Source organism: Tursiops truncatus, chromosome 8 (genome assembly GCF_011762595.2).
Source record: "Tursiops truncatus isolate mTurTru1 chromosome 8, mTurTru1.mat.Y, whole genome shotgun sequence".
In the NCBI taxonomy this organism is placed as follows: Eukaryota; Metazoa; Chordata; class Mammalia; order Artiodactyla; family Delphinidae; genus Tursiops; species Tursiops truncatus.
Genome location: NC_047041.1, coordinates 66,239,956 through 66,256,925, shown reverse-complemented (window position 1 = coordinate 66,256,925; position 16,970 = coordinate 66,239,956). Strand labels below are relative to the sequence as shown.

General features: G+C 48.5%; 1 protein-coding gene across 16 annotated transcripts in view; it reads right to left on the bottom strand.

Moving 5' to 3' along the window:
* The window catches only part of BMAL1 (basic helix-loop-helix ARNT like 1), a 103,821-nt gene that overhangs the window by 24,721 nt on the left and 62,130 nt on the right, over positions 1-16,970 (bottom strand). For 13 of the 16 annotated variants that reach the window (XM_019947961.3, XM_073808635.1, XM_073808636.1 and 10 more), the window contains 7 exons: positions 11,237-11,365; positions 8,433-8,556; positions 7,241-7,464; positions 4,946-4,984; positions 4,613-4,654; positions 2,853-3,010; positions 1,022-1,101 (listed from right to left, as the gene is read on the bottom strand). In XM_019947961.3, coding sequence (XP_019803520.1) covers positions 1,022-1,101; positions 2,853-3,010; positions 4,613-4,654; positions 4,946-4,984; positions 7,241-7,380 — 459 coding nt within the window. In that variant the 5' untranslated portion in view covers positions 7,381-7,464; positions 8,433-8,556; positions 11,237-11,365. Of the gene's footprint in view, positions 1-1,021; positions 1,102-2,852; positions 3,011-4,612; positions 4,655-4,945; positions 4,985-6,391; positions 6,496-7,240; positions 7,465-8,432; positions 8,557-11,236; positions 11,366-16,970 lie in introns of those variants that run through there. The other 3 variants (XM_019947960.3, XM_019947970.3, XM_033862577.1) reach the window with 3 other exon arrangements.

Here is a 16,970-nt window from a genome sequence, read left to right as displayed (position 1 = left end):
GTGAGAGGACAGAAAGAGCCTGGTTCCTGCTGACCTCACTGAACCTCTATACGAGCCCCTCACAGCCTACCCCAGGACTGGCTATGCTGGAGAAACAAAGCCCTGTTTATTCAACACGTCTTCTGTTCCTTGCATTTAATACAGCACGTCACGAGGGGGTGGATACAGACTATTGGAACGAGCAGGCAGGCCAGGCTTACAGAGGGCCTGAAGCCGGGGTGAGCTGAAAATGGGTAGCGAAGATGCAAAAATGCAGCTGGACTAGCCTCTGTGCCGGGGCTTTGCAAACTTCTGCTCAGAGAAGTGAGGTCAGCCCTGGCTGTGGCGAGATGGGGCAGGTATCCTTGCCTTAAGTTAGGCTTCTCTGTTTCTCTTTTCACAGTTTGCAAGAGAACACGTTTCTGAATTTGGTGTCTCTCCCTTCAATTTCCAAGTGAATCTCGCTCTACCCAGAGCAGACCTGACTCAGCACAGAAGCCGGGTTCCCGCAGTGCCACCTCAGCTGCCTCTCTGCAGAGCCTGGCAGGAGAAAGTGAGCACTGCAGTCACGCAGGTGAAAGCATCGCCTCCTCCACTTACTTTCCTCCTCAGGCCATGGTGTCTTTGGAAGCTTGTTGTTTTGATGGAATTTTGGTATAAAGATTTAGGTGGCTGTTTTTGTGCTAGTGGTTAAGTGATGAGAGAAATTCTCAGCTGCTCTCAGTTTCAGTCCCTTTCTAAAACCCTCCTATTCAGGAAGGGGATTCTTCATTACCTCCTATTCTAACAAAATCTGCTCTGCTTATTTAAAGTCCCAGTAGCATAGACCTTCAATTTTTGCTTGAGCAAGGGTAGAAGAGGAGGGTCTCAGGGAAGAGACGTGAAGCCTGTTCAAACAGTAAGAACAAGGTGGAGACCCCAAAAGAGGAAGTGAGCCTAAGCAGGTTCAGTGTTGAGACATCAAATTCCCACACGCTGGTGCTTAACTCTGAAATTTGTAAAAATAAATGTTGTGTAAAACAATCCCATAATTGCAACATACCCTGAGAATAAGGTGTTTCAATTCATCATCTGAGAGAAAAGTCGGTTTGTAGTTTGCTTCTGTGTATGGATTGGTGGCACCTTACAGGGGAAAAAAGAGAAAGCGTTGGAACACTGTATTTTCAGATGTCTCATTCCATTCGACTGCCTCAAACCTTCCAGATGCGGCCAGTCCTTACCACCTGGGGTCGAAATTTTGTCTTCTTTTTCCTTTACGGAGACAGGGCTAGATCTGACTTTGGACAGGAGCCTCTAATGCCAAAGAGAATTCCACCGAAAAGCAAACACTGCTGCCCACAGGAGACTTAGCAAGCTTGCTTTTGTCACTATAGTGAAAATCAGGAGCTGCCACAAGTTAAAAAACTGCTTCTAAGAGAGAAGGCAGCTCTAGGAGCAAACTGGTAGAGACTCCTGGGAGGTTCCCTCCTCCCAAGATCTATATTAAATGGGTTGTCTAGCGGTTGCTCAAATCTCCACTCTAAATGTTCTTGGGAAATCATCCAGACTGCCAGGCCCTGAGTAAACACCCTGTAGAAGGCATTTACTGAGAGCTCCTCTTCATCAGGGTTGAATTAAATGAGCTTGGCAACCCGGAGAAATGCATTTCTTCAGTAAGTGCAACTCGAGCTCCCAGGACTGGAAGGCACAAGACTTATGTTTAAAAGGCTGTCAATCTGGCATCTTTCAGGAGAATAACTTAGAGAAAAATGCCAGCAGGAAATGACTTGAAATCTGCAGAATGGTTAGTAAAGGAGTGAAGAAGTAAAATGAAACGATCCATAACAATTCCAAGTACCACCGGGAAGGAGGGAAACAGAACGTGTCCTGACTTTCATATCAACCAACAAGGCACGTGTTACTGACCCACGTCCCTGCTTTTTAGGGTAACTTGAGCTCTGCCACTCTTTTCCTTCCAATGTAATAGAAATTAGTTATGATTTAATCTCTATCTTCACTAATATGAATTTTAAAATGCCATTCTCCAGGCAAAGGACACAACATTTATATTTTTGAATAATGATCAAAAGTCAGACAAAACCAGCTACTTCTCATTTCCGGTGGCTTTGTAGAAATATAAAAGACGTAATTCTTTTACCACACAGGTCAGAGATCTGAGTGAGTGCCCACTTTCCAATTTCCTCAAATAGTCCAAGACTAGCTGTGGAAAATTCCAGGAACCGCATTCACTAAAGTGCCTGATACAGTTTGGATTTCTCCTGTGGTGTGGATAAGTCACTTCCATGTCTCTGCCTCTGTTTTCTCACCCTCCCCACACTCAGAAAAGAAGGAAAACACTGCTTCCCTCATAAAGAGTTGATCTGGTTTGGGAAAATTCCAGGAAGATGAAAATATCATCAGTGTTCATTCCTGACGATAAAACGCAGCAAGTCCCACCAACCAGTGACTCACTCTTCAAAAGGAACCATGATGAATTTTCCTCTTCAAAACTGAAACTGACTTTCCTGTGTCACTAAGGGCACCTACATTTCTGATGTATAGCATTGTATGCGTGGGGCCCAGGCACCACATATGCACAAGCTGGCCCTTCAGCAGGGTCCTCTCTGACACGTATGTGCATATACACACGCACAGGACATAGCCTCCACCCTCTGGAGACGCAGGACAGCAAAACTGCATCTTGATACCCACAGAAGCTCAACAATCGTTTCATTTGGCATCAGGTCTACTGCTGAAAATGACACGCATATTACTCAAGGCCACACATTTGCAAGTAATAAACATTTGTCCCTAAGGAGACTCGGGAACATTCTAGGAAAGGGTGGTAACATTTGTGAGCAAGGGCATAAAGGACAATAAAGCCGGGACCTCACCTCGTAATGTTTTCATGTGCTGAACAGCCATCCTCAGCACGGTAAGTTTATCTAATTTCCTGGACATCGCGTTGCACGTTGGTACCAAAGAAGCCAGTTCATCAATAAAACTGTTCATTTTATCCCGACGCCTCTTTTCAATCTGGCTGTGAGCTTCCCTGAACAACAATATGAAAAATGATTTCTGTAAAATGTAACAGAGCATCAAGGAAACGATGAAAATAAATTATAGCTGTTTTCAATATTCATCTGTCAAGGCAAATTTAGAATCTGCAGAATGTTTCAAACTAGGCCTTCCTACTAAAGTCACCCAAAAAAGTGGGCTCACTGCCAGGTCAGTATTAGGTTTTTTTTTATGCTCACCTCATCCTTAGAATTGAGAAATATTACAAAAACTGTCTTTTCAGAGTAAACTGAGCTGTTAATTTCTCCTCATTTCTTTTCCTCTCAGCCCCGATAAAGTTGGATTTTAAGACAGGGGTGAAGGAAAGAAGGGAGGTGGAGAATTCAAAGGGCAAAGCATCCGGAACAGACATCTGTGAGGGCGCTCAGAGACGCTGAGCTGTCTCTGAGGTTTGTGGGGAGCTTGCTGTGTGGCCCGTCGGAGACCGACTGATTGAGACATCAGGTAACTAACGCCACTGTCCTTGGATCGGCCATGACCCCACCGAGACGCAGCACTTGCTACATCTGTCCCCAAGAGTTTCCACTGAGGAATGTCACACGCCTTCCTCCCTGGAATTGCTGCCTGCCGAGTCAGCGTGACACTTCCATGGGCACACACTCCCTCCCTGACTGGTGTGCACCAGTCATTCGTGACTGTCCCCCTCAAGAGGTGTGTCAACAGGGCTTCCCTGGTGGCGCAGTGGTTGAGAGTCCGCCTGCCGATGCAGGGGACGCGGGTTCGTGCCCCGGTCCGGGAAGATCCCACATGCTGCGGAGCGGCTGGGCCTGTGAGCCATGGCCGCTGAGCCTGCGCGTCCAGAGCCTGTGCTCCGCAGGGGAGAGGCCACAACAGTGAGAGGCCCATGTACCGCAAAAAAAAAAAAAAAAAAAAAAAAAAAAAAAAAAAAGAGGTGTGTCAACAGTGGAAACGTAGTTTGCTGCCACTGCCACAGCAACAGGACCGTGGGATCTCTTGCCAAAGCTGGTCCACGAGGGAAAAGCCAGAACTGTCAGTCAAATTCTGCAGCCCCTGGTTCTGTGTCACGATACAGACTCAAATGGCCCTGGGGCTACTGGCAGAAGAGCTCAGGATCTGCATGGAAAGGAGTCGCAGGCATGGTTGGAAGCAGGAAAGATGGAGTTAGAGAATCTCCTCGAGGGAGCAGGGCACCCCCAGGTCTAGCCTTCAACTGCACCTTGCAGAGCAATAAGGGCACTTTCAGAGGCTTGGGACAGCCCGGGGAACCGAGTCACTGAGCCAGGTCTCCCCGAAGGGCCCTGAGTCAGGAAGGAGTAACCTGCTGAAGACGGAGAAAACCTTTAGCCTTGATTTATCTTCTGCTCCCTCCAAAGCCCCCTTCCGGTTAACTGTGCTTAGACAGCAAAGAGTGAAGGCAGCTCAGCCTGGAGGGATGGAGGGAGTGGAAGAAGGCCACATCAAGCCCCGGCCCCCCATCCCCTTCCTCCTTCCCTAAGGACGTGACAGTGTCGAAGACCGTCTGACAGACAAGGACCAGATATGCAGAGCCTCCTTGGCTACACACCAAGCAACCAAACCAGGACAGTTTATAGACAGAATGAGGGTCCAAGCTCACCTTGCATTTTTGATCCTTCCTTGGTGCTCTGTGTATTCTAACCTGGAAAAAAAAAAAGAAGAAACACAATGTCCTGGAGATTGACAGCAGTTACACATCTGTTTTCTTCCCTGCCTTAGCCCTGTCATCTCTACATGACACACAAGAGCTTTGGTTGTTGGCCACACTGGGGGTGGGGGGAGGGAGACAAGTTCAAGCCCATAGGCTCAAGGCCTCCTTGCTTATCCCGAATCAAGGACATGGATGGAGCCTGCACCACGTAACAGAATGTTTAATTATGCAAAGAAAATGGCTCTAAGGATGCTGAAGTTCAAATGACTAGATTCATGGTACCTTCCATGAGGGTCGTCTTTGTCTGTGTCCATGCTTTCTCTGAGAAAACAAAAGAGAATGTGACTGTTAAGACATACAAAATAGCTTCTTATCTAATACAGAAGGCCCTCATTTATCCAGAAACCAAGCAATCAGAAAGCTCGAATAGTCATAGTATTGACTCTTGATGTATAAAAGTAAAACAAACAAAACCAACTTGAACCTACTATAAAACCCAGACCAAACAAAAGTTATATATACCGTCTCAATAGAGTTCGCGTGTTAACATATTTTTACCGTATTGATTGTTTGAGAAAATTGGGAATACATACAGCATTTATGGAAACTCTTAGGTAACCAGAGTATCTGAGTAACTGTAACACCTCATTCCCCCCCGCATCATTCTGGATAAATGGGGTTCATTCATTTGCAAAACACATCAAGCATCAAATATACTATATATTTGGTGACGGTGGGTGAGGTGAGGAGGGGAAATCAAAGTACCCACAAAGAAGTACTGAGCAGAGCCCCAAGCCAGCTCTTCAAAGGCACTGCTACCCAATGCTCTGGTTCTCAGCTCAGCGGGAAACCCCGAGCCCTGAGAAACTGGGACAGAGGGAGGCATGGGGTTGGGGGGCCACAGAGATTCCTGGGGCCACAGCAGGGATCTGCCTTCCTTGCATGGACTCCAGAATCCAGTTTTCACATCACCTTGTGGTTCAGTAGAAAACAGATTGAAATCCTCAGAGGAAGGAGTTCTAAATCCCCTGGGTCAGCTCACACCCTTCTCCAACCCCTAAATCGCTCAGGAGGGCACTGGCCAACATCTGGGCCTCCTCCTTTCTCCTGTAAGAAAGGAGGGATTATGGCCTTCCAAACAATGTCATCTCAAGGGCAAAAACAACTTTCTCAGGAGCACTGAGGCACATCACGGGCATTCTAGAACAGTGGTTCCCAACCAAGAGCCCTCAATTTCCCCACAGGCAGAGACTTTCTCTAGCTAGTCCTGAAGTTCAGAAGAAAATCTACAGGCCACAGGGGAAAATGACAACTCTCTCTTCCCTTTTGTCTAGACTTGTATCCGCTCACTGAGGCAGATGACCATCTCAGGTGAAAAGCAGCTCTGCCCTACAGGTATGAGTTTAGGGCATTAAAATGATAAGATAAAGGATTATGGTCGCTTAATTAATAGGGTCTCCACGAATTACAGAAGACCTGCAAACTGGGGTCCATGCAGGAAACCTGAAAGTTCTGGATGGAGACAAGGTTGGGAACCACAGATCTAGATAGCAGAGGTCTTAGAACACGTCAAGGCCTCCATCAGCACTGGCCCAAGACAAAGGCTCCACAGAAAGCACCTAGTTTCCCTGTTGGGGAGTTACTGCCATGGAAGAACACCCTCTCGGTCCTCACACCCACTCTCCATCCCCTGGGCGTCCACTCTCTTAATCATCTGGGATCACTTACATATTACTCATAGCATCTCCTAGTGGGCATCTGACCTCCAGCCACTGTGCTCCCCAAATTCGACCTGTGAACTTCAGCAGAAAGGACATCTGCTGTAGGGGGATACCTCCTTGGAGATTTTCCCTCATTAAACAGAAGAAAACCTCTCAAATGGACATTTGGGCAAGACTCCACAGTTGCCTCTACAAAACAAAACGTGCCTTTGGATGTTCTATGCTGACTTATTCCCTAGATGTTTGTTCAGCTACAGAAGAGCTGACTGTAAGTGTGAAAACTTACTTACTCAAAAGAAAAGCCAACTAGTCTAAAAAGAAAAGTACTATTTAATGTAAGAGGAACAAACTAATTTAAATAATGTTTAAGGACAATGTCACTGTTCCTATACTGTTTCCAGAGATGACCTCTACTTATTCACTCCACAAACGTTAAGCAAGCCATTGATGTCCTCCTAGAGAGAGGCCTTCAGGCAAAGCTCTTTTTGAAACCACTGAGGTTACATCCAGGGACTTGGCCATCTTGCTCACAAGAGCAAAGGAAAATGAAGAAAGGGGTAAAATGTGGAACCTGGCTTTAAGGCTATTCTTTTTCCCTCGATGTGGAACAATCTGGGGACAGGAGCAGGGAGTAAACACCTCAGCAGTACTGGAAGCTCCCTCCTGCTTGCAATCCAGGGGGAAGATAAAGGGCAAAATCAACTACTGTGTGGCCAGCTGGAGTCGGATCTTTCATTCCCACCCCTTTTCACAGAGAGGATCCCTTCTTCCAGGAGGGACAGTAGAGGCCCTAGATGTTCGTGCCTGTGAGCCGACACCAAGTTTAGCCAGAGGAAGACGAGCCCAAAGGCCTTACTGGTAGTCCGTGGAGCTGCCCTTGCGTTTCCGGTTGCAATCCATGCCACCGGTGCCCAGGGGGCTGGAGAGGAGGTCGGTGGCACCTGGGGACATGAAGTCGCTGATAGTTGAAGAAATGTCCATTCTCTGTTCGGCCATTGGAGTCTGGAATAGGTACAAGGAGGCACAGAGGCACGTTTATTTCTACGTGCTCTTCTAAGGTGGAGGACGACCAGGGTGGCTCTGTGGAGGAAAAGGGACTTGATTACAGCACCAACATCTCTCTCGCCCAGCCAACCAGAACAGGACCAGGTAGAACTGGAAGGGGCATCGTATTTACTCTAGGAGTTACTATAGGTAATTTAGGCTCACCCACTCGTTTTTCTTGTAGACACAAAGCTCAGAGAAACTGGGTGGCTTCTCCTAGATCCCCGTGCCAGGGCATGGAAGAACTAAACCAGAACCCAAGGCTCTAGAAGTTACAGCCCTGTGCTCCTCCCACGGAGGGGACCAAGTGTCCCAGATGTTCTGACAGTCCTAAATTAATCTTCTTCTAATCAAATCTAATCAATGAAATAAATATGATCTACTTGTTATCTTTGTGTTTTTAAAAATTTATTATTTTATTTATTTTTGGCTGTGTTGGGTCTTCGTTGCTGTGCGCAGGCTTTTTCTAGTTGTAGTGAGCAGGGGCTACTCTTCGTTGTGGTGCGCGGGCTTCTGAACGCGGTGGCTTCTCTTGTTGCGGAACACGGGCTATAGGTGTGCGGGCTTCAGTAATTGTGGCACGTGGGCTCAGTAGTTGTAGCGCACGGGCTTAGTTGCTCCGCGGCATGTGGGATCTTCCCAGACCAAGGCTCGAACCCGTGTCTCCTGCATTGGCAGGCGGATTCTTAACCACTGTGCCACCAGGGAAGCCCTATCTTTGTATTTTTATTACAATTTTTTATCGAAGTTGTAGGAAAGCAGAAAATATCCTTTCTCAGCCTGTAAGTCCCACTTGGGAGTCAGGAAAAAGTGGTCCCTCTCCATCACTGGCCCAGGCAAAGTCTGTCCTGTCCTCCCAAACTGTCCTTTTGTACTCAGGATTCCACTGCAAGGAAAACCTAGCATAATGAAGTGAAGACACTGCAAACACTTGCAAAACATTTTGAGAATTCATATCTTAAAAGCGCAAAGTGAGTCGGCCCAAAGGAGAGGCTAGCAAGTACCTTGCAAGGGACTCCAACTGCAAACCCAGTTGAAGGTGGCCGTGCACTGCCCGCTGTCGGGGTCCAGCTCCAAGTGACGTGACTGGGGCTGTCACTCCCACTCTCTGGGCCCGAGTTTCCTCATCTGCAAAGTGAGAGGCAAGGGTGAGCTCTTGTTTTCACTGTCACTATTGTGCCCACACATTAGAGACCTGAGCCCTCCTGGTTAGGCGTGTGCTGTGTTTTCACTCTCGCGACCATTGCTGGAGTGAACATCTTTGTGTGCGTAGCTCTGCACACTTGAGCTATTATCTCTAAAAGTCAGACTGACAGGTCTAAAGGGGACACACATTGCATGTTTTGGTAAATACTGAAACACTGTGCTCCAGAAAAGAACCAATAATTTACATCCCCAATAAGAGCTCTTGTCAATCTGAAAGAAAAAAACGAAACCTCACTGTTTTTACTTGTAATTTAAAATTATTATGGATGGTGCTCCTACGTTTATATGGGCATTTTTTGGTTTTCCTTTGTGCCCACTCATGTCCTATTTTCCTACCATATTGTCTTTAGGATCGATGGGCCTCCTAACTCATGCTCACCCGGGCACCTGAACTGGTGGGAGAAAAGCATGCAACGATCCTTGACTCTTCTGCTCCATTTATTCTCCCACTCTGCTACCATACTTGCTCTTTCCTCCTCAAACCTCCAACATCTCCCCAGTCCTCATGCTTAGCTGATACTTCACTAAGAGGCCAGCAACCACTTCTACCAGCTACCTAGATGCTGCAGGCTAGGACCCCAGCCCCAAAGCATGTTGACCCCATCCTCTTTTACTAGTCCAGACCATCCGCCCCAATCCTGCATCATCCACTTCCCCCACTCTAAAGCATCACTCCCATTAGGATAAGAACACACTCAAACAACTCTCATCTTGCGGGGGAGAAAAACACAACTTTTTTGAACTCTACTCCCTTCCAGTTACTGCCCCAATTCTTTGTTTCCAATTGCTTTCCTCTTCCCTCACTATAACTCAACTCAAATCAGGCTTTTGTCCCCATCATCCCACTACAACAGCCCCTGTTGGGTTCACTAGTGACCTCCTCATTGCTAAATCCAACAGCAAGTTCCCCATTCCCTCCCTACTCGTCCCATCAGCACATCTAATAGAGTCGATCTCTCCCTCCTCCCTGTCTCTCAGCTTCATGGTTCTCCTACTTCAGTGGCCACTCCTCTTTGGTCTCTTCAGCTGGTTCCTCTCGTCTCCTCGCCTCTAGCTGTCCTCGGCCCTCCTCTCTGTCTATACTCACTCCCTAGGAGATCTGTCTAGTTTCATTGCTTCAAATACTATCCATGCTATGACAACTCCCATATTTACATCTCCAGCCCAGATCTCTCCCCAGATTCCAAACCTGTATAACCAACCATCACCCTGGCATCTCCCTTTGAATATACAACAGAAACATGAAACATCCATGACCAATCCCTGGTTCTCCCCAAGCCAAGCCTCTTGGCCATGCCCAGGTCAGTAAGTGGTACTTCAATCCTGCTTGCCACTCAGGCCCCAAACCTAGAAGTCACCCCTGACTCCTTTCTTTTCTTCACAACCTGCATCCAATCCATCAGCAAATCTTATCAGCTCAAGATTAAAAAAACATCCAAAATTCAACCACTTCTCCCCTTTTTCTTTCATATTTCTGCTCAGATGAAACTTCATCAGTGAAGCTTCCCTGAAGAGCCACATAATATGACCTCCCCACCAACTCTTCCTAACCACCCCAGGCCTGCTTAATTTTTTCCCATCGCCCGTATAAGCATTTGGCCTGCAATAATCTACTTAATTTACTGGCTGTCCTCTCCATTAGACTATAAGCATCAGGAGAGCAGGGACTTTGGTTTACTGCTTGCACCCTTAGTGCCTAGAACACTTTCTAGCACACAGTAAGCACTCAAAAAATGCATGTTGAATGAATAAATTTGTATATCAGGAATATTAATATTTGCTCGTTATAGATGTTGTAAATACTTCCCCCCGCTTTTGCCTTTTCACTTTGCTTATGGTATTTGTATATGATACTAAAAGTGACATGTTTTAAAAACCCTGTCACCCCAAAATAATAAAAACATTCTCTTCTTTGCTGATGTTTTTATAATTTTTTAAAAAAAATTTAGTTCTTTAATCCACTTGGAAATTATTTTTGGTACACGACCTAAGGTTGGGAATTTCTTATTTCTCTCCAAAGAATAGACAGTTGTCCCAACACCACTCACTAGACCATGTGTCCTGTTACCTGTCACTTGAAATGCCATCTTTATTGATTTGTTTTCTATTTCTGGACTTTCTCTTCTTTTCCTTTGATCTGCTTATTTCCATCCTGGTACCACACTATTTATGATTGTGGCTTTATAATACATTTTAATATCTGGTAGAACAATTCCTTTCCTGCTTCTTACTCTTCATTTTTAGAAATTTCCTGGCTAGTCTGATGTATTCTTCAAGGAGCATTTTATAATCATTTAATCACATTAAAGGCCCTGCCGCAGCTGTAGCTTTTGTTGTTATTATCATCATTATTACTGACATTAAGAGAAGTAGGCCAGCAGTGAGCACAGACCTCAGGGTCTCGGTGACCCTTTGGGTGTCAGACCTGTGGTGCCCCCTCTAGCCCCCACTCCTCTTTTTGAACAGCCATACATTTGCATGAGGTGGAAAATTTCAAGTTTCAGGGCTCCTGGAAGAAACCACACTTCCTGAGGGAAGGACTACCATCGGAGCTGCCAATGATAGTCACTCTAGGCAGGGGTGGGTGGGATAGGATTGTTACCTGAAGTTACGGTTCTTAAACCCCAGATCCACCTTGGGAGAAGCAAGGGGCCACTGGACTTGTTGGTCACCTCAAAGCAATTTTCATGTTTTGTCGCTTCCTTTCAGGCAGTCAACTTCTTCCAGAAACCTACAGTGGGGCCCACAGGAAAAGAAATCCCAAACAGGTCAATTTGGAGTAAATGAAAAGTCTCATAGCAGCTGAGGAAGATGGGGAACTTGCTCATGACTCCTGATTACAGGGAGCAATGCTGAGCTGACCGTCCCGTCCTTCAACTGCCTGTTAAACTCAACTGCAAACACATGAGGAAGTCTGCCAGGAGATATTTTCTGTGAAAAACAATGCCTTTTAAATTACTAAACGTAAATTCTTGGACACGGCCTTAAGAGGAAGAAGATAATTATATTTTTCATTTCTCCTACGGGGTCAAGCAATAATAACAGTGAACAGTGACTGAGCGTGTACTTGGCGTCAGGCGCTGTTCTTACTGCACCATGTGGATTAACTCACTCAGACCTGAAAATAACTCTGAGGTAAATACTGTTGTTTCCACATTTTACCAAGAAGATCGAGGCAGAGAGAGGTGAAGAAACCAGCCGAGGTCACATAGCAGGAGAGCAGTGGGGCTCCAGGAGCTCCACCTGTGAATAACGACACCACTCAACCCTCTCTCCAGCCAGGTGAGTTACCTAAATGCACACACGAGGAACCACAGAAAACAAGTCTTCAGGAAACATTAAGCCGAGACGAAATGCCAGCAGGGCCGATACCTGAAGCCGCTGGGAGTGAGCTGACGCTGAAAGAAAACGTCCCTGGACTCAAGCACATGTGGTAGAGAAATCAGTTCTGAAAAGCTGCTCATGTTAAATTAAAGCGGGGGGAGAGTTTGCTGCCCTGCCCACCTCCTGCTGGCAGGATACAGGGGTCTCCTCTCTGGCCCTGCGACCCCTGTGGAAGGAACAGGCTCTGAAGGAAGAAATGGGCTGCACCCGCCCCACTACTCCCTACCTGCTCCACCTTGAGACGGAAAGACAGATTTTAACTGGGGCCTTCCTGACCTTCCTGAAGCACAAATTCTGGCGCTTCACATTCCACTGGCTAATTCTTGCATCTTCAATGACCTGCCTTTGTCTTGATCATTATAAAGGTCTTCAAATGAATATTCAGGGATAGAATGGACCGTGTCCTCCCGATTTATTCTTCCTCGCAGTCTGGTTCAGAAACCCTCACTGTCTGACACAGGTAACCCTGTCTGGGCAAGTGCAAACGATGTGACCAGGAATTCTGGACTCCCAGTCCCTAAGCCTCAATGGATAAGCAGCAGGGATGCAAAGTCCCCAGGGCAGGGCTGCTTGGGGGAGGCTCAACACACACGATCCCACCTAAATCTGATTCCCCATCCAGGTCCCACACTATCCCGCCAGCCCCCAAATTTGCAACCCAGGATCCACCCTGGGCGACCTCCCTTCTCCTTCTAACAGCCCCAGAGCCCACACTTGGCCCTTGGATGGGTGGGTCCAGCCACTTCATCCATCCTTTATCCATCGCCTCCATCCAGGCTGCTCCCCTCTCCAGTCTCGCCCCCTCCTCACCGTGGTCAGAGGTAGGACACCCCCTTGCTTAAAATGCTTCAGTGGCTTCATTGCTCTCCCCAAGCCTTCCAGATAAAACCCCAAACACCCCTAGCAGGATACACCAAGCCTCCGCAAAAGACGTGCTCGCTCTCCAGCCCGACAGCTCATCTGCTACCCGAGGCGCCAGGCTTCTGAAATACTTAAGCTCCCAAAAGCACGCAGCCGAGAGCACGAGGCCTCAGCTGTGCCCACTTTGTTTTACAGGTGTGGCTCCCTTTACCCACTCGGTCACCGGGGGAACGCCTGCGTGCCTTTCAAGTGCCCTCAGGTGTACCCTCAGAGAAGCCTCCAGCTCTCCCGGGCTGCCCCGCCCCTTCCCCTCGCCCGCTGCGGCCTCTCTGCCTAGACCCCGCCCAGCCCCGCCAGCTGCGCCTGGATCTCACGGCTCAGCATCTCCCAGCACCATGCCTTGCATTTTCTTTCCCCCACGTCCCTGAAATTTAGATAAAGGTTCTCCGTACCAAACTCCATACGAAATTTCTTATTTTGAACATTTTTTTCCAGCACTCATGTTTACTTTATAGAAATAATAAATGCTAACATAGATTTTTGGCATTGTATTTTGCAAAACAAAAACCATGTTTCTTATATGCTTGGACAAGGTAAGGAAGCTGAGTCAGCTGTGACAGTTATTTTTTGGAAAACTGTTTTCTCTCCAGGAAGGTGTTCTTAGATGTAAGACAATAAATGGAACAACGAAAAGAAAAGGGGCAAAACACGTCTTCTGTGCTAACTACTTCCAGAAGAGATTTGAGCCAAGAGAGGGGGCTCCAAGAGGCCAAAGGTACCTGGGAGAGGGACCCTTGCTGACTGGGGGCTCAGGGCTGGCCCTGGTGCTGCCATCCAAGTGACGCATAGCGAGGACGCTCTTGGGAGAGCCTGGCCATGGTCCTGGAGTCAGGGGTCACACGTGTGCCCACTTCTGACCTAGAGATTTCCGAAGGTGGGAGGGAGGCTCTCTGGGTGGCCAGAGAAAGCCAGGCATGAAGGGACCTGGGACGTGTACCTGGCAAGAGCTTGGGGGCACCCTCTGTCCCACCTCAGTCCCCTTGTGCTCCTCGGAGCATAGGGAGAAGATTCTCTGGGGTTCCACACAAAGGAGCAAGGGTGCTAGCAGAGGTGAGCCTGTCAGCCACTATTAGGTGCCAAAAGGAGACAGCTGGTACTCGGAGCAGAGTGGGGCAAGGCTGAAGGGCCCCTAAAGAAACCCACACACACCATCCACGGGAAGATGGCCACAGGGTGCCCTCCAGCTGTGGACCAGGCATCTCTGGGCTTTCCCTCCTCCCTGCCCCAGCACCCCAGAATGACAAGCAGAGAAAGGGGAGCGTGTGGATTGTATCAAGGTTCACACCATTAGCTGCTCCTCTGTGTGGGAAGTCGGCAGGCTGCCTCATGCCAGGCCTGGCCAAGTGACTCGCCCTGATGGATGAATGTGAGTGGAAGGGACAGTGGCAACCTTCAAACTGACCTTTACTGCGTGTCCCCCTGTTTGTGCCGAGACCAGCGATTCCTGGATAGAGGCTCCTCCTTTAGCCAAGACCCTGTACGGATGCAGCATGAACAAGAAGTAAACCTTGGCCACTGTAAGCCCCTGAGATGTTGAGGTTGTTTAATACCAGGGTGACTGGCTCTTCTGTTTGCCTCTGACCTTCCTGATTTAGCACTGAAAGTCCTGCATCCCCGGAAACCCCTTGGTCCCCTAGTTGACACAGGCAGAAAGAAGGAAATAGACTCTGATCCTGGAGCCACAGACCAAGCCTGACCTGGGAGGAGGGAGCGGGAATAGTGGCGGTCGCACTGGTGGAGTTTACTCTTCACAGTAACCTATCTGTTAATTATGGTCATTATCCCAAATTTCCAGGTAAGGAACTAAGCACTGAAGAGGCAAAGACATCTTGCTTAGCAAGTGGGGACTGAAACCCACATGTGTCTGGCTCACTGGTGGTGGTTCTTTATTCTGCCACACCACTGCCCATCCTGCCCCCAAAGCCACCCCTACAAAGGAAAATACAAATGCCCCCAAAACAAGCACTCCTGAGGAAGGAATCAGGGAAATGTGAGGAGAAGCAATCCTGCTTCAGGAAAGCTACAGAAACTGAAGTAAGAAGTTGTCTCTGGGCTTCCTGGAAGCCAGGGCAGAGAGGGAAATGCTCCTCTTACTTTACTAGGGTTAGCAGGGAGAGGTATCTGTCTGAGAGACTTGTTGGTTTTTTTTTTTTTTGGCCACTCCAGGCAGCTTGCGGGATCTTAGTTCCCCGATCAGGGATTGAACCTGGGCCCCGGCAGTGAAAGCACCGGGTCCTAACCACTGGACCGCCAGGAAGTCCCCGGGAGACTTTTTCTATGTGACCTGAGCAACGCTGTGCCGAATGGCTCTGGCTCTGGGGAAACAAGCTTTGTGAAAGGACAGAGGGCTTCTCCCTTTATGAAATAGGACCCTGGTAAAAGCATGTTTCCCCTCCTGCCCCCGCCTGCAGGTGTAACAGCTGGATGGAGCTCTACTGAGACCACTTTGTGAAGCCTCAGGACGTCACTGGGGTAATGGCTTTTGATGATGTTTAATAAAAGGGCACAGCTTAGGAAAATATGGACGATAGTGAATCAACACCCTTGCTTACCTGTGTCTAGTAGCTACATGCTCACCGATCTACTTTGCCACAAAACCCCTAGCTGCCTGCAAGGACCCGTGTGGCCACCTCTGCATCCCCACCACCTTCGAGGCGCTGGCCCTGGACACAGCATCTGCTCCAAAGTACTGTCCTTCCCCCATGCAGAGGAGCAGGGCAGCTGGCCCCGGTTCCATTCTCCATATTCTCAACTCAAGGTTTAATGAGGGGATGAATGTGGAGTTGCTCTGGTCTGTTCAGATGGTGGTGGCCTTTGAGCAGAGGTGAGAGACTGAAGGGTCCCTGTCCCCTCTGCAAGTCCCCCTGATCCTCTGGTTACTCTGAAAGTTTGTGGGGAGTTTGGTTGCCTCGCTTTGCAACAGACGGATTTAGAGAACACTCACCCATGAGACCAGGTGCCTTGACCCTAAGATAACCGGGGTTTGCACCACGATCAATCAGCAAGCATTTCTTTAGCCCTAGTGGAAGCCAGGGCACTGGGGACACAGCGGGGTATGTTTAAGATCCCCTCAATCCTGATCACTGCAATAGGCAGGGCCGTACCTGCAGTTGTGCAAGCAGTGCACTGCCCCATGTCAGTGTACCTGCGCCTCTGTTAAGTGGCAGAGATTTGTGGAGCCATTACTACAAATTTCCAGCAGGTGGCAGTCAAGTATCTTGAGGAAGAAATGCCTTTTTTCCCCTAGCTGTGGGGCATATGTGAGGTACAGGAGCAGAAAAGAGGAGAAAATGATTAGCTTACTTGCCGGTGTGTGTGGGGTAATGGAAGGAGAAGGGACCAGGGAGGAGGGGAGACTTGAACCAGGTTTGCCTGGTGGACTGGATCATTAGAATGATGTTCTGAGCAGAGGAGAGCTCATTTGCAGTGGCTGTCAGGGGCCTGGGGAGAACCCCGTTTGTGGCACTTGTGTACCCAGTCCTATTGGAAGCTCTAGATGCTTGGGAATCCTGAAATCAAACAAAAATCAAGGAGCTTGCATTTGGAACGATGGGGCTAGAGAGCCTATTGAGAGGGTCTCACAAGAGGCAGGGGTTGGGAATCCTGGAGCAGTTTGGGAATCAAAACAAGGCTGGTCCGGGCCTCCCTGGTGGCACAGTGGTTGAGAGTCCGCCTGCCGATGCAGGGGACACGGGTTCGTGCCCCATTCCGGGAAGATCCCACATGCCATGGAGTGGCTGGGCCCGTGAGCCATGGCCGCTGAGCCTGCACGTCCGGAGCCTGTGCTCTGCAACGGAAGAGGCCACAACAGTGAGAGGCCCGCGGCCCGCATACTGCAAAAAAAAAAAAAAAAAAACCAAGGCTGGTCGGACTTCCCTGGTGGCACAGTGGTTGGGAATCCGTCTGCCAATGCAGAGAACGGGTTCAACTCCTGGTCCGGGAAGATCCCACATGCGGCAGAGCACTAAGTCCATGGGCCACGACTACTGAGCCTGCGCTCTAGAACCCATGCACTGCAACTACTGAGCCCG